This window comes from Pelodiscus sinensis, chromosome 5 (assembly GCF_052426305.1).
Source record: "Pelodiscus sinensis isolate ZL-2025 chromosome 5, ASM5242630v1, whole genome shotgun sequence".
NCBI lineage: Eukaryota > Metazoa > Chordata > Testudines > Trionychidae > Pelodiscus > Pelodiscus sinensis.
Window position 1 is genome coordinate 41,478,803 of NC_143056.1, and position 25,239 is coordinate 41,504,041.

At 47.3% G+C, this 25,239-nt stretch overlaps 1 protein-coding gene across 4 annotated transcripts in view; it reads right to left on the minus strand.

Moving 5' to 3' along the window:
• ADCK1 (aarF domain containing kinase 1) overlaps positions 1–25,239 on the minus strand; it is a 138,808-nt gene that overhangs the window by 73,364 nt on the left and 40,205 nt on the right. The window contains exon 1 of one of the 4 annotated variants that reach the window (XM_075926782.2): positions 21,684–21,911. The exons of the other annotated variants lie outside the window; for them this stretch is intronic. Within the exon in view, the coding sequence (XP_075782897.2) occupies positions 21,684–21,836 (153 nt within the window). The 5' untranslated portion in view covers positions 21,837–21,911. Of the gene's footprint in view, positions 1–21,683; positions 21,912–25,239 lie in introns of those variants that run through there. 4 annotated transcript variants of the gene reach the window in all.

Consider the following 25,239-nt stretch of genomic DNA (forward strand, 5'->3'; position numbering starts at 1 on the left):
TGTACAGTAGAGCGTCGTTGCTTTTCCGGAAATTCAAGGGCCGGTGTAGACAGCTCGCAGCTTATTCCGGAAAAGCGGCTGATTTTCCGGAATAAGTGGCCCAGTGTAGACACAGCCATACAGTAAGATGCAATACAATGCCCAGGAAGTGGCTGCAGTTTGCAAGCACATCCTACCAAGCCATCTTTTGGATCTACATGCTCCCAGCAACACAGAAAGTCACCATTTGAAAAACCAGTGCCCAGACTTGGTTCTCAGTCTTCATCTTCAACAATTTTCAGGCACATAAAAGGCTGTTACAAGGAAGAGGAAGAAAAATTGTTCTCTTTAACCTCTGAGGATAGGCCAAGAAGCAATGGCCTTACATTGCAGCAAGTGTCGTTTAAACTGGACCTTAGGGAAAACTTCCTATCAGGGTGGTTACACACTGGAATAAATTGCCTAGGGAGGCGGTGGAATTTCTGTCATTGGAGATTTTAAAGAGCAAGTTAGACAAACACCACTCAGGAGCCGTCTAGATAATCCTCAGTCCTGCTTGAGGTAGGTGCAGGGGACTGGGAAGACTTCTCAAGGTCTTCTCCAGTCTTACAATTCTGTGATTCAAGGTGCTCCATGGCCCAAGCCCTACTCTTGTAAAAGATCACATAAAGCTCAGAATGAAGACTTACCGCTCAACAACTCTGCTTCTCTGGCATATTGGAACTCTTGATTCACAAAGCTTGTCTGTGCCAGAGTTTTCTCGTGAGCTGTGGAACTAAGGACCATCACAAGCCTCCGTACCTTCTGCTTCAAGTATAAGACACAATTCTTTGTCCAGCCTTCTCCCATGCAAACAAAAAGCAGTGTGTACATTAAAAAAAAAAAATCCTCAGATTCAAACCCAAACCCTACATTGCCTACACAATTCTCCTCTTGGGGAAAGGCTGAGAGAGAATGGACCATACATGAAGGAAGTTAATCATGTTGCCTGGAAAGTATGCCGACGCTATGGAATTATCACAGTTATCACATTATCTCTATTTAGAACAGAATAGTGAAATAGGGAGACAAGCCTCTGATCTTAATAGCCCCTCAATGCCTCCAAACAAGTCAAGCTTGAAAACTAAGTCCAGTATTTAATTCAGGGATTACAAATTTGGAGTCTAAACACCTTAATATCCTGCAGGAGCACTGGGGTCCCATGAGACAGAGCAGGGTACATTATCCAGCCCCTCTCTAGCAGCTGGCACAAGAATGCATGGAGGGGGATCAAGAAGTTAACCATCACTGCAGGAGGTTGCAGTAGAGGACATAATTTAACTCTGTAGGGCAGATCAGTGCAGGCAACATGTTGGCAAAACAGGTTTCCACTCTGAATTAATCAAAATAACTAGCATGCACACACATCTCTCTTCAGTGGGATGGGCTGCCAGTCCACTTCCTGCACCAGTGTAGCTTTTGGTCCTGATCTTCCCAGCCCTCATACAACTGCACCAGTGAGAGCTTCTCTCCCTTAGACAATGCACCTCACCAAGGCCAGAGGAAGCACACAGGAGTCAGAGACAAATCTCTCTCAATCAAGGGGATTCAGCTGTGAAACGAGCTGCTAGAGGAGGTCAGACTAATCCAGAGTCTGACCTTTTCAGGGCACCCTGCAAAACCTTCTTCTATGACAAAGCATTTCTCACTATAAAGAACAATACTTCAAAAGAAGGGGAAGGGAAAAGAGCAGAAAACTCAGGAGGTACTTAAGGGATATTACACACAGATCTCATTGATCTATGACTCACATAGATACTCTGGTGTTGGGCACTCCAGAAAACCGAAAACAGATCAGACACGTAGATGGATGTGTCAGCACACACACACAGTCTTGCAAGTGTAACCCATACTAGAGAAAGGTGCACACCTGCCACCACTCAAAAGTGCACTCTGACATACTGCTGCCTTCAGGTTGCCCAGGCTGCAGCCACAAGTAAGAGTGTGCTGTGTTTTATGGGACTTCTTTGAGTCTTTTGTTGTGGCAAATAGGTTCTTGACCTGGCTGTTTCCCCTGCCTTGTATGTATGTGTATCCGGAGAGGTGGCAAGACCAGCAGAGAAAAGGGAATGTGAAACCGAAGGTATGAAAGAGAAAGAAACAGCAGAAGAGGCAGAGAGCAAATAATAGGGATGAAAGAGAAAGGGAACAAGAGGGAGCCAGAGCAGCTGGGCAGTTTGTCACAGTACAAGGAGTACAGCCCATTATAGGAAAACAGCTTTTATGCAGCTTGGATAATTGTCCTCGACACACTGTCTCCAACAGAGGAGAAAAAATCCAGCAGCCAGAGAAGGCAACGGGAGGCAATTGCTATCTATCACTCCCCAGAGTTTGCCTGTATTCCAAGGGAGAGAAGGGCAGGCTGGGGGCAGCCAGCTTGAATTAAACATGTCCAGCCCCACTCGCGTTCTAGGATCTCTGAGGTGGGACGAAGGTCAAACCAGAACCTCATGAGGCCACAAAAACATAATGGGAACCCAGAATATGCTGCCCACATAAAACTTGCAGGGCCTGCCAATCCAGAGAGCCAAATCAAAGCCTTCTGAATGGTTTATAGCAAAGCACTAAGCACTGGGATGTGACTCAGAGACTAACACGTGAGGCGGGGCTTCAAAGCATCAAGTATTAGGCTGGCCTGGAAAGGGAGAGATTGAAGTAAAGGACCTGTATAGCAGGGCAGGGCTAGCTAGTCTCTTTTCCAATACTGAGCACTAGGTAGGTGAAGGGGTTGAGAGACTGGTGCTGGGAATGGAATCCAATCAAGTCTTCTGTGTGGCAGGACAGAGCATTAGCAGTAGGCTGGCACAGAGAGCATGGGACTGAGGCTGGGAGTCATTTAGTCACAGAAAGCTCCACTCAGCCTATAAAAAAAAGAATGGGAGAATTGGTGCGGCACACCCTTTCCCAATGGATGCTGGATGTTCTAGTCCCAAAGCACCTTCTCCTGACCCATTGCCCACAAGGATCACCATGGTTATTGGGTGACCTGAGGCAAAAAACAGCAGGGAGAAAAAAATAAGCATGGGGGCAGAAAATGCAGCCCAACCCAGACCCTAAGAAAGTCTGCATACTTGTACCCCTGCTGTGAAGGAGGCAAAGCCAGCCCACCTCTCCTCTGCCCCATAGATAGCAAAGACATGTTCCTGGGGAACTTTGCCATCCCTTAAGAAAATATTACTGCCTCCAGCACACAACATCTTAAGCTATGAGTTGTCATCCTACTGCTCAGCAAAAGGCACCCATATCTGGGACAGGCTCTTGGGACACCAGGAACAGTGGCAGAAAACAAAAACAATTCTCTCCTCCCACAAATTTGGCCCATTCGTGCTGGAAGTACTGATGGAAGCACTGCTGGCTCCCAGAGCCACCATCTGGGTCTCTGGCCCTGCCTTTCCTGGGTGGTAAAAGAAATTAGAGTATTATCTGGGACTCGCACTAACAGACTGTTGATGAAGGGAATCTACTATTAGCCCTAAAACATAGTCCAATTGTTCAATAAGGGACCAGTTTCATTTACAGGCCTCATAAACTCACCATCCAGTATCTAACTTCCCTTTTCTTAGTGACCTAATAAAAAAGCTGGCAAAAATGGTCTCCAGTGCCCACCATTAGCAGACAGTCAGGCTTCAAAGCAGACAATGGGCTATAGAAGACACTTGTTCTTCTGGTGGATGATATCTCCCTGAATACAGACCAGGTAAGAGCACTACATGCATCCCGCTACACGCATCTACAGCATTCAATGCCACTGATCTAGGGATGTAAGTGTATGTCTACACTACAACGTTAATTTGAACTAAGCTAATTCGAACTAACGGATCCAGACTAAAAAACTAGTTAGAATTAGCATTTTGCTAATTCGAATTAAAATGTCCACATTAAGTGGACCCTGAACCGGGCTTAAGGATGGCCGGAAGCAGTGCCGGCAGGGCATCAGAGAAGAACTTAGAGCGTGGAGATGCTGTCTCAGGCTAGCCGAGGGCTGTGCTTAGAGGGACTCAACCCCCACCCCGGACAGAAAGTTCTCAGGGGTGCCCCGCTTGCAAAGCAGTCCTGGCTTGGATTGCCCGGACTACCCACACTGGGCACATCACACCACTCGGCCATCAGCCCGGCTGCACTTGCCACAGGCTGCCATCTGGGGAGAGAGGGCAATTGGGGGGCTGCAGGAGAGCTTCCACCCCCAGAAGCCCGCAGAGCCAGCCCAGTCTTCCCCATCGGGGGCTCGTGCCCCATTCCTCCCTCATCTCCTTCCACTTACCCTTCCCTAGCCCCTCTTCTTGATGTACAAAATAAAGATAACGTGTCTTCCAAAATGGAATCTGTCTTTATTGAACAAAACTGGGGGAGACTGGGAAAAGGAGGTGGGAGAGGGGAAGAGAGAGGCTGGGAGAGGGGAGGGCAACTAAAATGATCAGGGGTTGGGAACAGGTCCCATATGAAGAGAGGCTAAACAGACTGGGACTTTTCAGCTTAGAAAAGAGGAGACGGAGGGGGGACAGGATAGATGTCTCTAAAAGCATGAGTGGGGTGGAGAGGGTGCATACAGAAAAGTTCATTAGTTCCCATAAAGAAGGACTCGAGGAGACCAAAGGAAAGGAATGGGTAGCAGGCTTCAAATTAGTAACAGAAAGTTGTTCTTCACAAAGCAAAGAGTCAACCTGTGGAACTCCTTGCTGCAGGAGGCTGTGAAGGCTAGAACTAGAACAGAGTTTAAAGGGAAGTGAGATCAAGTCATGGAGGCTGGGTCCATGGAGTGGTAAAAGCCAGGGGGTAGGAGTGGTGTCCGTGCCCAAGGTTTGTGGAAGGCTGGAGAGGGATGGCACGAGACAAATGGCTTGGTCACTGTCTTCGGTCCATCCCCTCTAGGGTCCCTAGGGTTGGCCGCTGTCGGCAGACAGGCTACTGGACTAGATGGACCTTTGGTCTGACCCAGGATGGCCATTGTAAGCTCAGGGCTCAGGGTCGGGGGGTCTCACTGGACCCCCTTGATTCTCATGCACACCTGCTCCTGGGTGGCCAGGCTGGCAGCTCTCCTGCCCTAGACGGCCACTTTCCTGTGCCTAGTGCTGAGATCCACAATGTCTGCACTAGCCCAGGCGGGTGCCCGCCTCTTGCGGTCCCGGGCAAGCTCCCGGGAGCCGCCAGCCTGGTCCCGGGAAGAGAGGGAGGGCTGGGGGGCATTGGGTGGCTGGCTCGATCCATGCCAGGTGCAGGGTCTGCTGGCTGGGTGCTGGCAGGCTTGCACCTGGCATGGGCTCCGTAGCCAGCCCGTGCCCCTTTAAGGGGGCCTGGGACGGGAGGGGGGCAGAAGAGTTTCCCTGGTGTTGGCCAGAGTGGCCACCAGGGAAACCTGGGGAGGGCTAGCCTCCCACTAGTTCGAATTAAGGGGCTACACACCCCTTAATTCGAACTAGCTAGTTCAAACTAGGCTTAATCCTCGTAAAATGAGGTTTTCCTAGTTCGAACTAAGCACTCCGTTAGTTCGAATTAAATTCGAACTAACGGAGCGCTAGTGTAGCGCCTATGAAAGTTAGTTCGAACTAACGTCTGTTAGTTTGAACTAACTTTGTAGTGTAGACATACCCTCAGCGACTAGTCGACTACCCAATAAGCATAGGCTTATCAGGTAGTAGAGTCCTTACTCGACTAGTCACTTCCCCCCCTTGCTGCCTTTGTATTGGGGGGGAACAGGAGCCAGTGCTGGGGGGAGCCAGCTTAAAAGCTGGCTCCCCCAGCACCGTCTCTGGGGGCGCAGCGGGGAAGTGGCTCCAGCGGGGACCGAAGCAGTCCTCGCTTGCATCTGGTCCTGACTGCTGTGCCTTTGCCTTTGAAATGTGGCAGGAGCCCCACAGGGCTCCTGCCACATTTCAAAGGTACAAGTGCTGCAGCCAGAACCCAGCACAAGTGGGGACTGCTTCAGTCCCCACTTGCCCCAGTTCCTGCTGCACCTCTGCCTTTGAAATATAGTAAGAGCTGCCTGAGACTGTTACTACATTTAAAAGGCAGAGGCACAAGCCAGGACAGCGAGTGCCCCACCTCCCTCTTATCAACTAATCAAGTAGTCAAGGGAAATTCCATTGATTACTCAATTAGCTGATTAATCAACATTTAACATCACTCATCACCAGATACTTCTGTTCTACCTCTAAGAAGCTGTTGGGTTTAAATGAAAATGCCCTGAAATGGCTCAGGTACTTTATCCAAGACCCATAAGCAACTGCCCCTCCAAACCCTGCTCCTGCTCTGTTCCCGAAGGCTCAATCCTCTCCCTTTCTAGTATTAGTGAATATTTAAATGTAGACTTTGAAACAGCTGGTGAAACACGGACTGAACTGCCAGCAGAACACAGACAACACTCAACTCCACCTCTCCTTTATATCAAACACATGCAGCACCATCTGCCAGCTTTTTAGTACCTTCCCCAAATCAGCACCTGACTGAAGCCAGCTAAAATTGATCCCAAGTAAGAATGAGCAAGAACAGGGAAATACTACTAAGAATCTGCCTCCTCTACAACATCTCTGCTCTCAGGGGAACTTTTGGACTCCTCAATGCTATTGTATGTTCAAATAATCAATGTGGCATATAAAATGCCCACTTATATCTGTCAGCAGCCAGAAGATTATTTCTGATCCTATCATACACAGGTCTGGTCACCCTGACCCATGGGTTCAGAACCTCAGGTCTACAAAGAACACAAGGTGCCATAAGTGTTAAAATAATCCTGGAGTTCTACACTGGCACCCAACAATAACCCTTTTCCTGCAATACTAGAGTTAATAGGAGCTTTTTCTCACTTACTTGAATACAGGATCAGGCCTTAAATGCAGTGTTGAGTTCAAGGTCTATGTCTAATGCGCAATGACATCCACTGGCCTAGCCCTCACTACCTGAGAGTTTTTTCTGTCCTTCTAGAAGCTATTGCTGGATATGTAAGGATATTAAAATCAAAAGAACACTAATATCAAAATGGAATCTATGGACTAATAAAAAATCAAAATGGAACCCAAGGGACTTGAGAGACTTTTGCCACCAAAATCATTGTTTGCACACAGCACGTGGCTGTGCACACGGTACCACTGTGCTGCACACGGCACAAAAGTCTGCACCCGGAACCCTAGTTTGCACTCAGCACTACACCTTTGCACTAGAGACACGCCTGATGTTTTCCCGCCTTGGGATCTTTAAAAGCACAGACCCCTGAGAGGATCGGGTTCGTTCGGTTTGTCCGTTCCTATTTGTTGGCAGTTTCCATCTGGAGGAGGTTTGCTGTGCTGCTGTCAAAAACAGTGGAGAAGGCCAGGACCTGCTTCACAACAGACCAGATCCAGCTCCACCATTGCCAACAGGGTGCTCTATTGGCAATTGCCCAGTGTTGTGAACTCTAGCTACCTGCATCTCCGGACCGAGCCCACAACCCAGTTCCACTCCGATTATTGTGGTGAAGGCCCTTTTCCCAGAACCAAGAACCAGATACCATAGGGTGTGTATAACTTACCTGCCATCACACCATCGACAATTCAACATCTGGATCCTCAGTGTTCCTCCCCTGAGGCTACCTCAAGCCAACAGGTCGAAGGTCCTGAGCCTCGTGCAGTCATCTGACCTCAGACAGACTGGCTGTGTCTACACTGGCATGAATTTCCGGAACTGCTTAAAACGGAATACTATTCCATTTTCAGTTTTTCTGGAAAAGGAGCGTCTACATTGGCAGGCTGCTTTTCCGGAAAAGCCCTTTTTCCGGAAAAGCATCTGTGGCCAATGTAGACGCGCTTTTCCGGAAAAGAGCCCCGATTGCCATTTTCGCGATCGGGGCTTTTTTCCGGAAAAGATTACTGGGCTGTCTACACTGGCCCTTTTCCGGAACAGTGTTCCGGAATAAGGACTTATGCCCAAGTGGGAGAAGAATAGTTTTTCCGGAATAGCGGCTGATTTTGTACAGTAGAGCGTCGTTGCTTTTCCAGAAATTCAAGGGCCAGTGTAGACAGCTCGCAGCTTATTCCGGAAAAGCGGCTGATTTTCCGGAATAAGTGGCCCAGTGTAGACACAGCCACTGAGTATAGTGCTCTCCTGCTTATCTTTGCTGTGCTATCTCCTATTGCTTCTGGGGTGCAGGGTTGGTTTTACACAGTGTTATCCTATGTTTATTCTGTGTTGTATCATCTGTTGTATTCATAATAGATTTTTAAATTTGACATTCGTGTCTGTGATTATTCAGACTGGAGAAATCCTCCAGTGATAGATACAGTGGTTTCCAGGTTGGACCACCTTCTGGGACAAAGGCATTTTCCATCAACTCATATCAGCCCCACTAAATTTAGTTTACTAGCGTGCCTTTACTGGTAACAAAGCATCCCCTCCTCCGACAGCTATATGCCAGTAGAAAAGGGACACTGTCGACCAATGGGGCAACCCCATAAACGCAGGAGACAGAATTTTCACAAGAGCTAGGGCCATACTATGGGACTCACTAAAACAAGACGTAAAAATGAGCACTAACCTCACCATGTTCAGAGCTAAATGCAGAACTACTCACTTCGGGCAGGTTTCCCCTCAATAAGCCAACCCACAACAACTCATGAAAGAAAATTATCTGAGAGATAACCCTTTTAGAACAACAGGTGGCTAAAGCCCTCCAGAGAACTTCACCAAACCCATCAGCATTGGTGCCAGTCCTGCTTCTGAACCTATGCTCAGTGTTCTTGGTGAGTTTGACAAAGCTTATAACATTCTGCTGGCTGTAAGGGAAGAAGTGGTTGTGATGTGCTCAGCAGAGAACAGAGTTAGCCTAATACAAAAGGTCTTCATACTGGCTTGGCAGGAGAGGGAATATTTGGAAAAGGGACAGGTGGCTAGACAGGGGTGTGTGCAAATACACACAGTTAACAGGGAATTATGGAATTGAAATGCTGAGAATCGCCACGATTAAACCTCATGTGGACCTTGCTTCTGTACAAATGTCTCTGTGCACATCGGTGTATGTTTCTCTCTCCATGTTCTCATCTTAAGTCTCTCATTTTCTCTCCCTCCCTGAGGTTCAGAAGGACAAGTTTTCCATGTGTCCCATGGTGACCATATGAGACATACATGTATTGGCTGGGCAAAGTGAACTGACTTGGATTTTCAAAGTGATTTTGATATGGTCCTTCATAAAATGCTGAAAGAAAAGAAATAAGCCTGGAGTGTTGAGTGGAGACTCCTCTTGGCTTAAGCACTAGAAAGTGGAAAGAGCAAGTGGAAGTGGAAAGAGGAAGCAATGTGTTCAAAAGTATTTATGTGGCCCACTGAGTTTCACGGTGACTTATGCTCTTAAAACATCTAAGCTTTTTTGAAAAAAATTACCCAGAGAGTTTTAGTGAACAGCTGCGCCTCAGATCACACTATGGATGTAAAATCCCATTTAATTAGTTAACTAATTAAATGTTATGTTTACCCAATTAAATGAGGGTGGGCAGGGCTCCAGCCAGGCTAAAGCACCCCTGCCCATAGCACATTCTCGCTGGGCCCACTGCAGATGGAAGCTGCTCCCCTGCCTGTTGCAAGCTGGGCCAGGCCCACGGCGGATAGGGGCTGCTCCAGACAGGCTAGAGCACCCCTTGCCCATGGTGAGCCCTGCTGGAGCAGCCCCATTCACATCCCTAGATCACATACAAGCTAAAAGTCAGATGTCTGAAATGAGAGCAGTACCAGCTACGTCTATACTGCAGGCTTCTTGCGCAAGAAGCTTTTTGTGGAAGAGATCTTCCACGAAAACGTCTTGTGCAAAAGCGTGTCCACACTACAAAAGTGCATCACAAAAGTGATGCACTTTTGCACAAGAGAGCGTCCAGAATGCTATCTTTAGAGTTAAGTGGAGTAGAGAGCATGTGGCCATGGGTTCGAATTGAGGTTCATCAGTACCAGGTGTTGATCCCATGGTTCCCAAGAAGCGTTAAAAGGCCCATAGGCCTTTTAGGAAGCACTTAGTGCAAACATTGTGGTGTCATCAACTGGCATGTGAAAGGTTGTTATTGCTGCCAGATGGACTCTGATCAAACTCAGGGAAAGTTGTGATTGCTTGAGATGCAGTAAGTAATCGAGGATTGTAGGGAGTGGGGCATCCTGAGCTGATATATTGTGGGAGGCCACTTAATGTGTAAAACAAGTCCACTTATTAATATATGTCTTTCTTGTTGTAGGAGCCCTGCTATGTAAGAGGATGTTTTGCACCTGTTGTGAACATTGGAGTTCTATGCCTGTGAACCATCGAGGTACCATGCTTTGAGGTGAAGAGTAGGAAATTGAGGGTGAGGAGTATCAGTCCCTGGTTGGGACAGTATGATTGGGCTGTGCAGAAGGATGATTGGGCGGTGTCGGTATCGGGGAAACCATGGTTGTCGAGGCCAACAAGTTGCTATTAGGATCACTCTCGCTCTGTTCCTCCATATTTTTATGAGTATTCTGTTGAGGAGGGAAAGGGGGGGAATGCATAGAACAAGGGCACATCCCATTTGAGGATGAGAGCATTTCCCCATGCCCGCTCTGGAGCAATACAGTGGACATTTCTTGTTATCTTTGGTGGCGAATAAGTCTATGTGGGATTGTCCCCATCGAGTGAATATGTCCCTCAGGACTGATCTGTCGATTTCCCACTTGTGGTCTTGGGGTAGGGCTCTACTGAGGACATCCGCTGTTGTGTTTAGGACACTGGGGAGGTGGCACGAGCTTATGGAGATGCTATGAGTGAGGCACTAGTTCCAGAGTGCTATGGCTTCCTTGCAAAGAGCCTGTGATCATGCCCCTCCCTGCCTGTTTATATAAAACATACAGGCCGTATATATTTTCTGACATGGGTTCCAGTGATGTGAGGAAGGAAGTGCTGGCATGCCAGCCGTACAGCCCTGAGTTTGAGGACATTGATGTGTAATGTCCTCTCTGCTGTGGTCCTTGCGTTGTAAATCTTTTCATGTGTATTCCCCACCCAGTGAGAGAGGTGTCTGTGGTAATAATCACTGTGGGGTCTGGATTTTGAAAAGGTATGCCCCTGCAAAGGTTGTATGGTTTTGTCCAACATTGTAGTGACTACAACGGGAGAAGAACTTAGAATAAACTAATCTATCCGTCTAACTATCTCTAGAACAGCTGAGGAGCGAGGAGCATCGTGGAGGTCCGTCTGAAGCCGGGGATGGTATAAAGGAACTGAAGGGAGTGTAGCCAGGCATGCGCGATGGTACTGGGGGGGGGGGGGCGTGCACACCATGCACCACGCATGTGCGGCCCCAATGCACTGCTATCAAAAATCTGCTCTAAGGCGCTGGGATGCACTTACACCTACTGTAGAGCATCCCTAAGGACGTCTCTCAAAGAACAAAAAATACACCATAATGGCTTGGAAACTGGCTATGGCCTGGTCTGCATAAATCTATTCCTGACCTCAAAACTTTTCTTAGCATTGCTACACCTCAGTTCAACTCTACTGATGGTTGCAATGGTGGGATCTCTAGCTGAGACAAAGTTCCCGCACCCACTAGTGTTTTTAATACTGCCTCATTTTAGACCTGCTCTGAGCAGAGTCAGAGAACATGGCTATGTAAATGCCAATGACTACCAGAACCTTGTCTACACTAGCATTTCCACTGATGCTGCCCCAGTGAAGCTTAATCCGTGGCAGAAAAATTGGAAGATTTGGGGAAGAGAGGACAGCACAGACACAGCACAAATGCATGTCTATATTACAAAAAAGTATTAACATTAGTTAACTAGGATTAAAATAGCAGTGAAGACACAGCAACTTGACTTTTACCTCAGATTAACAACATGGTTCAACATCTGACTGGCCTAAAGGCTTGCACTCAAGCTGCTGACCTTAATGGCTCTATCTTAATTGCTATTTTAATCCAGCCTACCTAGTGCTAACACCTCTTCTTCTTCCAATATAGACACACCTAAGAGACAGAAAACAAAAAGTGGAAATAAATGGTGACTACATAACATTGCCAAGGGCTAACAATGGAGTACACTATTGAGAGCATACTAATGCTGGTGTTTAATAAATGTATCAATGAACTGGAAAAGGGATGAACAGTGTGGTGCCAGCATCTCTGGCTGATACACCATTACCAAGATTATTTGACAACAGAAAAAATGGCCAGGAATTCCAGAAGTACCTAACAAAGTGAGGTGAATGAGCAATAGAGTGGCAGATGAAATTCAGTGTAGACAAGTGCAAGGTTATGCATAGTGGAAGGAACAATTTGTACCACTCATACATAGTGATGGGTTCTAAATTAACTGTAACTGCCAAAGACCTGTGCATCATTGTGGACAGCTCAATGAAAACATCTGCTCAATGAGCAGTGGCAGTCAAAAAAGCAAACGAGCTGTTAGGTTATATTAAGAAAGGGATAGAGAATAATACTAAAAATATCATAATGTCATTATATAAAGTGATGGTACGTCCTGACCTTGATTAGTGTGTTCAGTGCTGGTCATCCCGCTTAAAAAAGAACAGAGCAGAAATAGAAAAAGAAGTCCAGAGCAGGGCAGCAAAATTGACTAAAGGCCTAGGAAAAACTTCTATATAAAGACAATTGTGTTAAGTAAGGAGACGCACAAGAGGAAACAGGAAGGAGTTATATAAAATAATGAATGGTATAGAGAAGGTAAATCATCAGTTCAATTCTACTAATGGTTGCAATGGTGGGATCTCCAGCTGAGACAAGGTTCCCATCAGATGATACACTGAACAAGGGAGCTTTCAATGAAACAGAAAAGCAATACACTTAAAGCATTTTTAAGGAAAACAACCCCTTAATACAAAATTAAACTATAGAACTCCTGGCCACAGGCTATCAAGGCCAAGAGTTTAGCAAGGTTCAGAAGGCTTTATGTATTATTTTTAAATTGAATAAATATTACTACTCTCTAAGTCTTATACAGTGTTTTTCATCAGCGGATCTTAAAACAATTTAGAAAGAAGCTCTATATGATTATCCCCATTTGATAGTCCCAAGAACATCTGAATTTATATTAGACAGGATAAAAATGAATAAACTGCTTTAGTCTTTACTTCTCAGGAGATAAGCCAACTTCTAACTGAATTGGATCAAGAAAAACTTCTCCCTATTGGGACATTTATTGCATAACTATCCACTAGTGGGCTTTAAAGCGTCATCCGAAACATCTGGTACTAGCCACTGTTGCTGACAGGACAGCATATTAGGTTGTGGCCTGATCCACTCTGGCAGCCCCTTTGTTCCATTCCATGTGTTTCTGAATGATTTAGAAGAGGAAAATTAGGAGGAAGGAAGGTTTTATGGCTAAGGTACTGAAGCAGGATTCAAGAGATTCAAGAGAGTTCTGTTCCTGCCTCTGCTGCAGACTTACTGTGTGTCCTTGGGTAAATGACTTCTTGATCGCTCTGGGCCTCAGTTTAGGAGTGTACAAACTGGGGATAATACTGCTGACCTACCTCACAGGGAGGCTATGAAGCTTACATTATTAATATTTGTGAAATGCTCTATAGTAATTGAGGCCATATAAATTACCTAATTAGACACAGATCATTGGCACCCAGTTGGTGAAGTCAGAGGATCATGCCAACAACCAGATCTCAGCTGCTAAATATGCAGTGGTGGGCAAGAGGAGACAGATTAAAAAGCTTTCCCACCTTTGTTGCAGGCAGCCGAAACTCCACTGTCATGAGCTCATGGCATGGGGGAGTCAGTGGCAGTAACAGTCCTAGCCATTTCCAAAGGTTGTGTGAGGAAGGGGTCTGTCCATTATCCCTTTCTCTTCCTCACTGGTTAAGAGTCAGAAGACTGGCAATGGCTGGTAAAGCCACAGTAAAGTCCCATGTAATTGGATGAGCACAAATGTAGCAAGGGGATGTGGGGTCCTGCCATATCAGACAGGAAGAGATGCACAACTACCCCCTGGTGGGCAGAACCGGGACACCTGCAGCTGCCCTGTGGAAAGCAGAGGGATGGGACGCAAAGTGGGACTATAGAAGACCAGTTCTCTAGCTCAGTTGGGGAAGAACTGACAGAGGAGCAGAACATCTCTCCCTAGTTGCTGGAGCTAATAACAGCCAGAGAACGCTGCCATGCCAAAGACCCAGCAGAATTTCCAGAGCGGCCAGATACCAGCAATTCCAATGAGCTGATAGGGCTGCTACTTGCGGTCTACCTGAGGGAGACAGAGGGCAACAAAGGAATCCAGGTATCCCCCCCCAACTGGGAGAGTAGGAAGTAGCCCAGGGAAGTTAAATAGGGTTCAGCTATGGGACTGTTTGTAAACTGGCCAGCATATTGCAGGTGGATTTCCGGTGACCTAGTGGCAGATTATCCTGCCACTGACAGGGCCCTGGGCTGGGATACGGTGGAGTGGGAGGACCTGCATCCCTCTCTCCCAGCCACCCCATCTGCTGGAGATGGACATTTCCCCACTGATAAACCAGGAGGCCTGGATAGGTCTGCCGCTCGGTGAAGCTAAGGCACCAGACACATTGACTACAGCTCCTATCTGGGAGTTAATTCCTCCCTGAACAACTAGATCAATGGTCACCAACCAGTAGATCAGGATCTACTGGTAGATCTTGGAGCCTTTGACAGGTGATCCTGACAGGTTTGGCCAGGAGACTGTCAAATGCTGGCACTTCATCTGCCCCTCAAAGCACTGTCATGTTGCTCCTGCCCTCTGCTCCTGTCCCCCCGCCCTGGGAGCCTCTTGCTTGCTGTGCAGGGCACAGGAAGAAGTGGAGGGGTTGCTGATGTCAGGATGTCCCTCCTTCCACCCTGTATCAAATCTCCACAGAGCAGAGGGGGAACAGGGATGAAGAGAGTTTGCTGGCTGCTTTTGGGAGTGGTAAGGTCAGAGTAGGGGTAAGCCTGCCTTAGTCCCCAGCACCACCATCCAGTAGCCACCTGTGGTAAGCAGTGCACACCTGGAGCCTGCATTCCAAACCCCATCCCAAGTCCTGAATTCCTCCTACACCCCAAACCTCTGCCCTAGTCCTAAGTCCCCCTGTACCCAAACTCCTTCCCAGAGCCAGCACCCTGAACCCCCTCCTGCACCTCAACTCCCTGCCCCAGGCTCAGCTCATAACCCCGCCTACACTCCAAATCTTTTAGCCCAAGATCAGAGTCCACATCCCCCTCCCCTGCACCCTAGCCCTCTGGCCCCAGTCTGCTAAAAGTGAGTGAGGATGGGGAAGGGAGGGAGGATGGAGTGAGCAGGGGTGGGACCTTGGAGAAGGGGCAAGAAGGAGGCGGATGACGAGTGTTTGGGTTTGAACTAGATCCTGGATTGCATTTAAATTCAAAAAGTGATCTCATGCTTTAAAAGGTTGGAGACCACTGAACTAGATAAAGCAGAACGCTAACTGTTGGCTGCCCCGCCCCAACTGAGGCACCTAGGTAGCCAGACTGATTAATCGCCTGGACTGATTGCCAGCCAGATCCTGCTAACTGTTGGACTGAGTTGCTCCAAGAGGGAGTGGAGCAAGGAGGAGTGGTCTTCTACCCTACCAGACAGGGAGAGACTCACAGACCTCTTATACAGAAGGTTGTGAGGAAGTCCAGGTGGATTCAAACACACTGGAAGATCAAGCAGCACAGTGGCAGATGGGATTCAAATCAGTAAAGATTTTTAGGATACAGCTAGCAAAAGCAAATAGCATGCTTGAGTGCATTAAAAAAGAAGATGTAGAAAATACAGAACCTATTACAATGACACAACACTGAGCAAAGTGAAACCCCTATATGATGTTCCTTGTGTCCAGTTGCATTAACTTAAAGAACCACAAGCAAAGATTAAAAAGCTCCCGAGAAGGGATGCTCACAAGATTGTTCAATTTATATACCTGACAGGAGTCATTTAAACCAAAGTGACCTGTGAATTTAGGACAAATTTAAAGATCTCTTTTGTTGAGACAGCACATAGACACCTTGTGGAACTTACTGCCAAAAGAGTCAAAAACTGGTACCAGAGCTGGATCATTTTATCACCAATACAATACACAGCCCACATGCAGCTGAAACAAGGGAAAACAATAACCTACTGTGGAAAGATTTTACCCCATACAAGCCCAAAGTCAAAGGCAGGCACACAGACACCCAAATACATTGGGGATGTGAATGGTGAACCAGTTTGCAGTTAACTGGCAGATTGGAGCAGTCCCCTCCCCACCTCAAGCAGGAGTCTGCTCCAAAACTGTGAGCCAACCACAAGTACGGGCTACTCCAGCCTGACTGTAGCAGCCCCTACCTGCAGACGGCCCATCTGGCCAGAGCAGTCCCCCTGTCGCCCATGGCAGTGGGGCCATTCCAGGCTAGCCAGCGTAGCGGGGGTGCTCCAGCTCAGCCAAGTTGAATTGGCATCCCGCCTGCCCCCATTTAAATCAGTTAACTGGTGAAACAAAGTTTAATTGTTTAATTGAATGACCGGGATTTAACACCCCTGTAACACACAATCCAACACAACCTCACGTGCACACAAACCAAGCCCTGAACTCACATAAACATGCAGACGCTAGAACTGACACCTATAGTATATGTGCACTCAGCCTCACGTCCTGATTCACTCAGCACCCAGATTCACACTGCCTCTGAAACTTGCACACCTGTAACCGCCAACACCACTGGCTAAACAGGGGCTTGACCTAAACCCTCAATTCTAAAGAACAGTGGCTCCTAGGGACATTTGCACTAGCCCTGGGAATCCCAACTTTGTAGCTCAAGCCCATCTCTCTAGCTAATTGAATCCTCTGCAAAGTCAGGAGAGGTGGGAGGAAGTGGCACTTGATGGTAACGATGTCAAAGAACCACCAGCCATCTTCCTGGACTCTGTCCCTCCCTTGTAGTTTGGTACATGTACAGCTGGTACTGATTCCCTGGCTCATGCTCCATCTTCATTTTGCTCCAAGCTTGGTCATTTGTGCTCTGATTATCTCTCATTACCAATGACCTTGCTGTAATGAGTTTTCATCTGCCTCATATTAATTAGAAACATTTTCATTAGCCAGCTCAATTTTGGGTAAATAGCTAATATAAGCAGCTGCATTGCTATTAGTTATCAATTGGACTGTTATAGGGGAGGATCAAAATGAGGGTAGCAGCTGTTTCCCCCTTAACCAGGGCTGAGCAAGATGCTGTCTGGCCCGCCTAGCACTTTCATCCAGCAGCTCCTGGCTCTGCCACTAACACGTTGCCTGGGAGCCGCTGGGGAAGTACGAGCCCTTTCAACTTGTGCTATTTAAAGGGCTCGCGGCTTCCGGGCAGTGGCCAGGCAACGTGGTAGCAGCTGCCTGAAAGGCACAAGTCCTTTAAATAAAAACAACAGAAAGGTGTTGAGCCTCACGGGCTTCACTGCTAACGTGCCTCCACAGGGAGGCGTAAGCCCTTTAAATTGTTGCTATTTAAAAGGCTCACAAGTCCTGGCCTTGCTGCTAACACGTTGCCTGGGAGCTGCCGGGGAGGCATGAGTCGGGACCCTTTTAAATAACAGCAACTGAAAGGGCTCCTGGCTCATGGCTGCCAGGCGGCTACCAAGCAATGGGTTAGCAGCTGGGCCAAGAGCTGTGAGCCATTTGGTGTATCTTTAATTCAGGGGTGAGCAAGATAGGGTCCACGCGCTAGATCCAGCCTGCCAAACCACTGGATCCAGACCGTAGCCACCCTGCCGCTCCTCCACCCACAGGTCAATCGAGACCTGGGGACAGGGAAGCGTGTGAAGTCTCCTCTCCTCCGCCGGGGTGTGCAGCACCAGAGGGCACCACCAGCTATTCAAAACAGCTGCTGGTTTTTGCTAGGCACCACAGGCTTCTGGCAGGACAGAGCAAGGGACAAAGACTTCACGCACTCTCTCACCCGCAGGCCAATCAGGGTCTGTGGGCAGGGGAGCGCATGAAGTCTCCTTGCCCTGCCCCTTCCAGGGTGACCCGCAACCACTTCCAAAATTCGCAAACTGGCCTCCCCCTTCAAAAATTATTGCCCATTCCAACCCTTAACCACCTACAAAATGCAATGGACTCTTCTATTCCAGCCTCTAGAAAGGCTCAGTTCCAAAGCACAGTGAGGCCATGGATTCCACATTTATTCTCTCCTGAAAAGGATTCCAGATCAAACTGTCTCTTTCCAAATCAAAGAGCTTTTCAAAATCTAGCACCACAAATGAAATCTGTGACCTGAGAGTCTAGCTGGGTCTCTTCTGACCATCCCCAAAATTCTGCAATATAAACTCATGGCCCAAATGAAATTAATTTGGTGCTACAGACAGACAACTACTAGATAATTCACACATCCTCTGTGGGATCTAAGACTAGAACCATGTTTGATCATTTCCAAAAACTTAGGTCCTGTTAGCCAGCAGTACCAGAAGGTCCCATATACACTGCATTGCCCAGCTACTAGCAGGCTACAATAATTACTCGCTATATGCACTTATCCCCTATATTACACAACCCCGTGAGACGTGAGCTTATGCTCAGTGGTAGTGGAGGGCACTCAGCCTCTTGCAGGATTGGTCCATTAACTGCCAAAGTAGCTGACAATACATAAGGCAGCACAATAACCAGCTCCATACCCTATAGCCACATGGGTTCCTATGAGGCTGACAAGAGTAAAAATGTTGATCTGACTCAGGTCTGATCAGGTCTGACTCAGACTCACCCAGGGAAGGAAGATGGAGAGGAAGAAGATGATAAACCTTTTTCCCACGCACACTCAAGCTCAAGGGCACTCTTCAATGAATGAAAAAACTTAAACAATTAATAGTTCTGCAGCACCTTAGAGAATAACAAAAAATGTAGATGGTATCTGAAGAAGTGGTTGTGCCCACGAAAGCTCACAATACCATCCACATTTTTTGTTAATCTCTAAGGTGCTGCAGGACTATTCATTGTTTTTTTTCCATTAATTTTATTCATTAATTTTTTTCAGTTACAGAAGAACACAGCTACCCCTCTGAAACTTTCAATGAATGGTCATTCAAAGTATAGAAAGTGGCATCTCTCATCTGAAACTGCAGCACAATCAAAAGCTGATGACCTCCTTATGAAGTATTGAGAGACCCCCCGCCCCCACAATTGCTACAGTCTATCAGTCTGTGGCGGAGACCTTCCAGGGAAGCAGTGGAAGCCCCATCATTTGGGACATGTAGCAATAAAAAACACTGGGCACTTTTACAGTATGTTTTATCTGCAGATCTCAAAGCTACAGAGGGAGGGGTTGAATTAATGGTGGAACTGGGACTAGATCTCAAATCCCCTGTCTCCTAGTCAGGTGTTTTATCTTTTAAAGCCCTCCCATCTCACTTTCACCTCACTCAGCTAAACAAAAGACCAGGAATTGTCAATAATGGACTATCCTGCACCCTCCAGAATCATCTCATAGACGATATCTGTTTCTAACTTTATGATTCTATGCTTAAAAGGGCCGTGTTTCATAGCCCACCACAAGATTTGCTGTCAATAAAACAGCCTGAACCACCACATCCTACATTAACTGAAGAAATTATAGATTTGATTAAAAGGTGAGAAATTTACGAAACAGTATTCTCTTATTGAAATGTAAGCCTTCTGCAGCCTGGGGAACACACACCCAAAAGCCTTGAGCTAGCACATAGTAGGGATATAAGTGACGAATCGACTAGTCAACTAACTGACAAGCAAAAGCTTATTGGACAGTTGATACACTACTTGACTAGTTACTCCCCCTTTCCCCTCTCCCACGCCCCCGGCTGCCTCTATCAGAAAGGGGGGGAGGGAAGAGGAGAGGAGTGATCAGGGAAGCCGACTTAAAAGCCGGTTCCCCCCAGCTCCAGCTCTGTGACAGGGGTGCAGCGGTGGCGTTCCACCTTTGAAACGTACAAGAGGCCCAACAGCTCTTGCTCAGCAGCCCCAGCTCTGAGTCCCCCACTTGCCCCAGGCTCCATGCTGTGTTTCAATCTTTGAAATGCACAAAATCCAACAGACAGGTGGGCTCGTGCTGCATATCAAAGCAACAGTGCCCTTATCGACTAATCAAATAATTGATGGAAATTCCATTGACTATTTGATTAGTTGATTAATCTAATTTTAACATCCTTAGTACAGTAAACTTCTGATAATCGGGCACCTTTAGGACTCAGGGGGTGCTGGATTATCAGATATGCCGGACTATCGGAAGGGGGGGCTATGAGGGGCCTGGCGTGGAGTGAGGGGGGGATGCGCCTCTCGGCGCTGCGGGATCAACCCGGCAGCAGCCCAGCTGCTCTGCCCCAGGTGTCCCCGAGTCAGCCGCTGCTGAAACTGACCAGTGGCTGACTCCGGGAAGCCCGGGACAGAGCAGCTCTGCCCTCTGCTTCCCCAAGTCAGCTGCTGATTAGTTTCAGCAGCGGCTGAATCGGGGAAGCCGGGGGCAGAGCAGCTCCGATTGTCCGGCTGCCCAGAGCACTTCCGGGTTCCAGATGGTGCTGAACCATCAGGAGTGCCGGACCACTGGATGCCAGACCACTGGAGTTTTACTGTACATAGGAACCTACAATAAATATAGACTAGGAAAACAAAATAAAACTGACCAATGTAGTTTCCATACTCCTTGCAGATACAGATACAAAAAGTAAAAGCAAATGAGATTTTTTACATTTCATTTAGTTTTTGCAACCAAAGGCTTATTTTAAGACAGAGAAAATGAACTGCCAAATTTTGCTCTCCTGTCAGTGTAACTTATCAAATTTGTTGGGTACAGACGGATAAAAGAGCCCAGTTTTGCAAGCTGTTAGATGCCTTCATCTCCCAGGAAACGGAGCACCTTGCAGGACAGGCCTCAAGTGAAGACAGAATCTGCCTCATCATTATGGCAACATTCCTTTCAACTCCTTTTTTGGTTGCGGGGTGAAAGAAATACAGTAACACAGATAAAAGAGCCAATCTGTTCCAATAACTGTCTTAAAGGCACAGACACCGACTTACTGCCTTTACCCCGTAACACTGATTTCAGCCTTAAGTGGAGTCCTCTAAAAAGAGTGAGGGGACAAGACATCTGAGCATTTCACTTCCCAGGATTGTGTACTAGGGTCCTTTACACTGTGCATAAATGATTCAATTCTAGCAAGCCAACATATGCATGCTGGCTAATGATCCAATCCTGCTACGTGCTGAGTGCTCTCACCTACCACTGAAGATACATCAGCATCTCATAAGGTTGTACAAGGGCTGTATCCATCTGCATAGATAGCAATGGAATTTCCATATTAGGATGTACTCTAACCAGACTGGCAGATTACAGTGCTGGGCCTACTGGTACAAGCATATGAAAGTCTAGAGGCTGTTTGTGACACTGCTGTGCTTCCAATCCTGCCTCTTGTACCCTTTTGTCCTGGTGGAGGTGGGGTGCTTGGAAATCTGTCTCATGATTCACTGTGGAGTATCCCTATAAGAAGTAACACAACAGCAGGACTGCAGAGAACACCGGGGCATTCACAGAAGCTGCAATGAAATCCGACACGTGTTTTGATCCATTGATCACAGCACCTGCAGCTCCTGTTTCAAGGCAGGTAAAACAAAAATGAATTTGACGCAGAATCTCTCAAAATCTTCCAAGCAAAATTAATTCAACCTGGCTTGGCCAAGAGCATGAAAATGGGAATGAAAACAGGTGAAAAGAGTGTAAGTGAAGGGGCAAAGGGAAAGAATGGTTACTTACCTTTTGCAACTGTTGTTCTTTGAGCAATTGCTCATGTCCATTCCAGTGTGTGTGGATGTATGCTGCATGCATGATCGTCAGAAGACTGGTCCCTGGCCGTACCTGTCGGGTCAGCTGTAGTGCCCCCTGGGGTGACAACATATGATGTTGCATGTATACCCCTGCAGACCTGACTCCCGCTTCAGTTCCTTCATGCCAGAACAATCCAACAGAGGGGAGGCAGTTGAGTCTGGAATTAGGAATGTAAAAGAACGTCTAAAAGTTAACCAGTTAAACATAACGTTTAACTGGTTAACTGGGATCCCATGGGCAGGGGCCCACTCCAGCCTAGCCAGTGGACATCCAATATGCTAGGTGGGGGAAGGCTCTGCTTTCCCAAACCACCATGCATGGCTCCGCCCACACTCCGCCCCCAGAACACCTTCTGTAGGCGTACTGAGGTGGAGCGTTGCTGCCCCGGAGCACCTGCCCTTCCCATGCTCCAGAGCCAGGGAGGCTCAGGCTGCATGCCCTCCTCCCTTCCTGGTGCTCTGGGGCTGAGAAGGGTGGGGCACGCGCACTCGGCATGCTGCCCTAACTCTTCCCTTCCCTGTGGTGGGAGGCAGGCCTCACAAAAGGGGCAGGGCTGGGAGTGGGGCTGAAGGGCCTGCCTCCCCCATCCCTACCTTCAATGACCGCCCACGGAGCTGCTCCAGCACAGCTGGGCTGAAGCATCTGTCACATTACTGGATTTTAAAGTGAGCAGACAGATCACTATTTTAACCACAGGTGATGCTTGCCCAAATTTGGTACAAAGTGGGCCATGTTAAGTGTCAAATGAAAGCTTTTGCGCTACTGATTCTATGTATGCTACTCATGTACTTGTGTGATTTCTGTATGTGGAGTTATGAATATGGGCTATGTTCTTATACTGTACATTTTCTCTGTCTGGGAGAGAGCAATGGGCCTGGACTACCTATTGTGAGGAAGGATTGTTCGGTGAATGGCTATGCTAATTAGCACTGCTCCATGGACAATGGCTCTCGGAGAGGCCAATACACACTTGAGGAATGCATCTGGAAGCCTGCAGACCAGCCAGTTCCTCATGGCTAGTGGCATGTGAAACACAGACAGGTCACTTGATCATGTGACCAGCTACAGTTTGTGAGACACCAGGGATATAAAAGTGCCATGAGGCTGTCTCCATTTTGTCTTCAATCTTGCTCCTGCTCCCAGATGTAGCCTTGCTAGGGACAGAGAGTCAGGAAGGATTACTGACCCATCCTGATACAGGATGTACACCAGAGACTTCTAAGCTAGCAGTTTATAACATCTCTGCTAAGAGCCTGCGATGGATGCATGTAATGTATTCTCCTTAACAATCTTACTCTCAACCTTTTCTTTCTTATATTAATAAACCTTTAGATTTTAGATTCTAAAGGTTTGGCCCAGTGTGCTCTTGAGGGTAAGATCTAAAGTGTAAATTAACCAGGACTGTGGCTGGTTCTTTGGGACAGGGAGTATCTGTTCAGAGTAGGTGAGATCTGATTTTATAACCTCTCACCTTTGTGTAAGGCCCAGGGCTGATTGTGGCACAGGGAGAGCTGGAGTGTCTGATGGGTTTTAGTGGTAAGGCTTCCTGCTAGCCAGATTGGCAGCTGAAGTGCTCGGTGTGACTGGTTTGTGGCCTATTTTGGGAAAGGTCTCCAGTTGAGGACAGTAAGTAGCCCTGGTTTTAAGCAATTCACCCTGAGTTGACATCCTCAGCGGTACCCAGACCCAGCCTGGTCCGTCACAGCACCCCAATTGATGGCACGGCACACCATGCACGACTGGGCTGGAGCAGCCCCTGACCGCCATCGGGCAAGGGGCTGCTCCAATCCAGCTGGACTGCTGGTTAACAAGTTACCTCAATAAGCATGCAGGTAAGAGTGATGCTTACCTGGTAACCAATTAACCCTTTATATCCATATCTGCAATGAACATTAGCAAGACATCTCAAAGAACAACAGTTACAAAAGATAAATAACCATTCTTTCTTAGAGTAATGGCTCATGTGCAGTTCAATGTATGACTTACCAGCAGTTTGTACAGAGGAGAGATTGGATCTCAATTTTTTGCTGAATGCAGTTCAGTCCTGCCAAGCCCCGCATCATCCCAAGACTGCTGAGTGAGGGCATAATGAGTCATGATGGTGTGCACTGAGGTGTCCACATAGCCACCCTGCAGATGTCCTAAATTGGAGCTTGTGCCAGAAAAGGCAATGACAAGGCTTGTGCCCAAGTTGAATGCACTGTGATAGGTGGGGCTGGCACGTTGGTCAAGTCGTAGTACAGCTTGATACATACAGTAATCCAGGACAACAGACGCTGCGATGTAATCAGGAGGCCCTTCATGCATTCCGCAATAGAGACAAAAAGCTGCCTTGACAGGCAGAATGGTTTAGTACGCTCAACATAAAAAGTGAGGACATGCTTCACATTCAGGGAATGTAGCACCCTATTCTTGTTTGCGGCATGGGGTTTAGGGAAGAAAACAGGGAGAAAAATATCCTGATTGGAATGAAAAGGTGACGCAACCCTGAGAGTGTAAATACACTGAGAGGTGTAGAAAGGCAGGATGGGGGCGCAGCTGCACCTAATCCTTATAAAAAACAGTATAAGGAAGCTCAGAAGTAAGCAGCTCCGACACCTGTCTGGTAGAAGTAATAGTAACCAGGAAGGCCAGTTTGTATGAAAGGTTGGCTAGCGAGAAGGTAGCCAGGGGCTCAAATGGAAAGGTGATGTGCTATGATAGCACCAAATTCAAATCCCACGGTGGTAACTGCTACCTCACCTGAGGACAAAGCTAATCCACACCCTTAAGGAAACAACCCACCACAGGGTCCCTAAAGAGGACCTGAAAATGACAAACCGGACACACGTAGCAAATGAATCTGAAGGGAGATTGCCCCAAACATAGATATTTAAGGGTGGGAGACATGGGGAAAGCAAATGCTTAAGGAGGGCTAGTGTTTGGTCATTACAGGAAAGAAGATTAGGCACAAGTTATGATGGGAGATGACTGCCAAACCAGCCTATTGTTTGTGGCTGCATACATAGAGGCATCATGTCATAGGGTAAAAAGGTATTGAGGACACAATCTGTATTGGAAAAAGCACCTTAATACCAGGGAGATATAGATATGCTGGAGAGAACTGAAACAACAAAAAGAATGAAGACGCTACAGGCAAATCAGAAGCCAGTGAGAGGACTGTTTGAGTCAGGATGGATTAAAAATTGAGGAAGGGCTTTGGGATTTGCAGTTACAATATGACAATAATACCATCTGATGATTAGAGGGGGACTTGATAACAGCCTCCAGATGCCTAGAAGACACCAAGGAAGGAAGGGGATGTTATATGCTGGTACAGATCAAGAAAGCAGAGGATGGATAAAATTAAAGTACAGGAAACTTCAGGTTAAATATCAAAATCCTCCCAACACTGAAGATTCCTGACCCAGGAAGAAATGTGAAGCAGGGCGAGAATGGAGTCCAAGATATGGGGTAGGAAGTCTCTTCACATAGCAAGAGCATT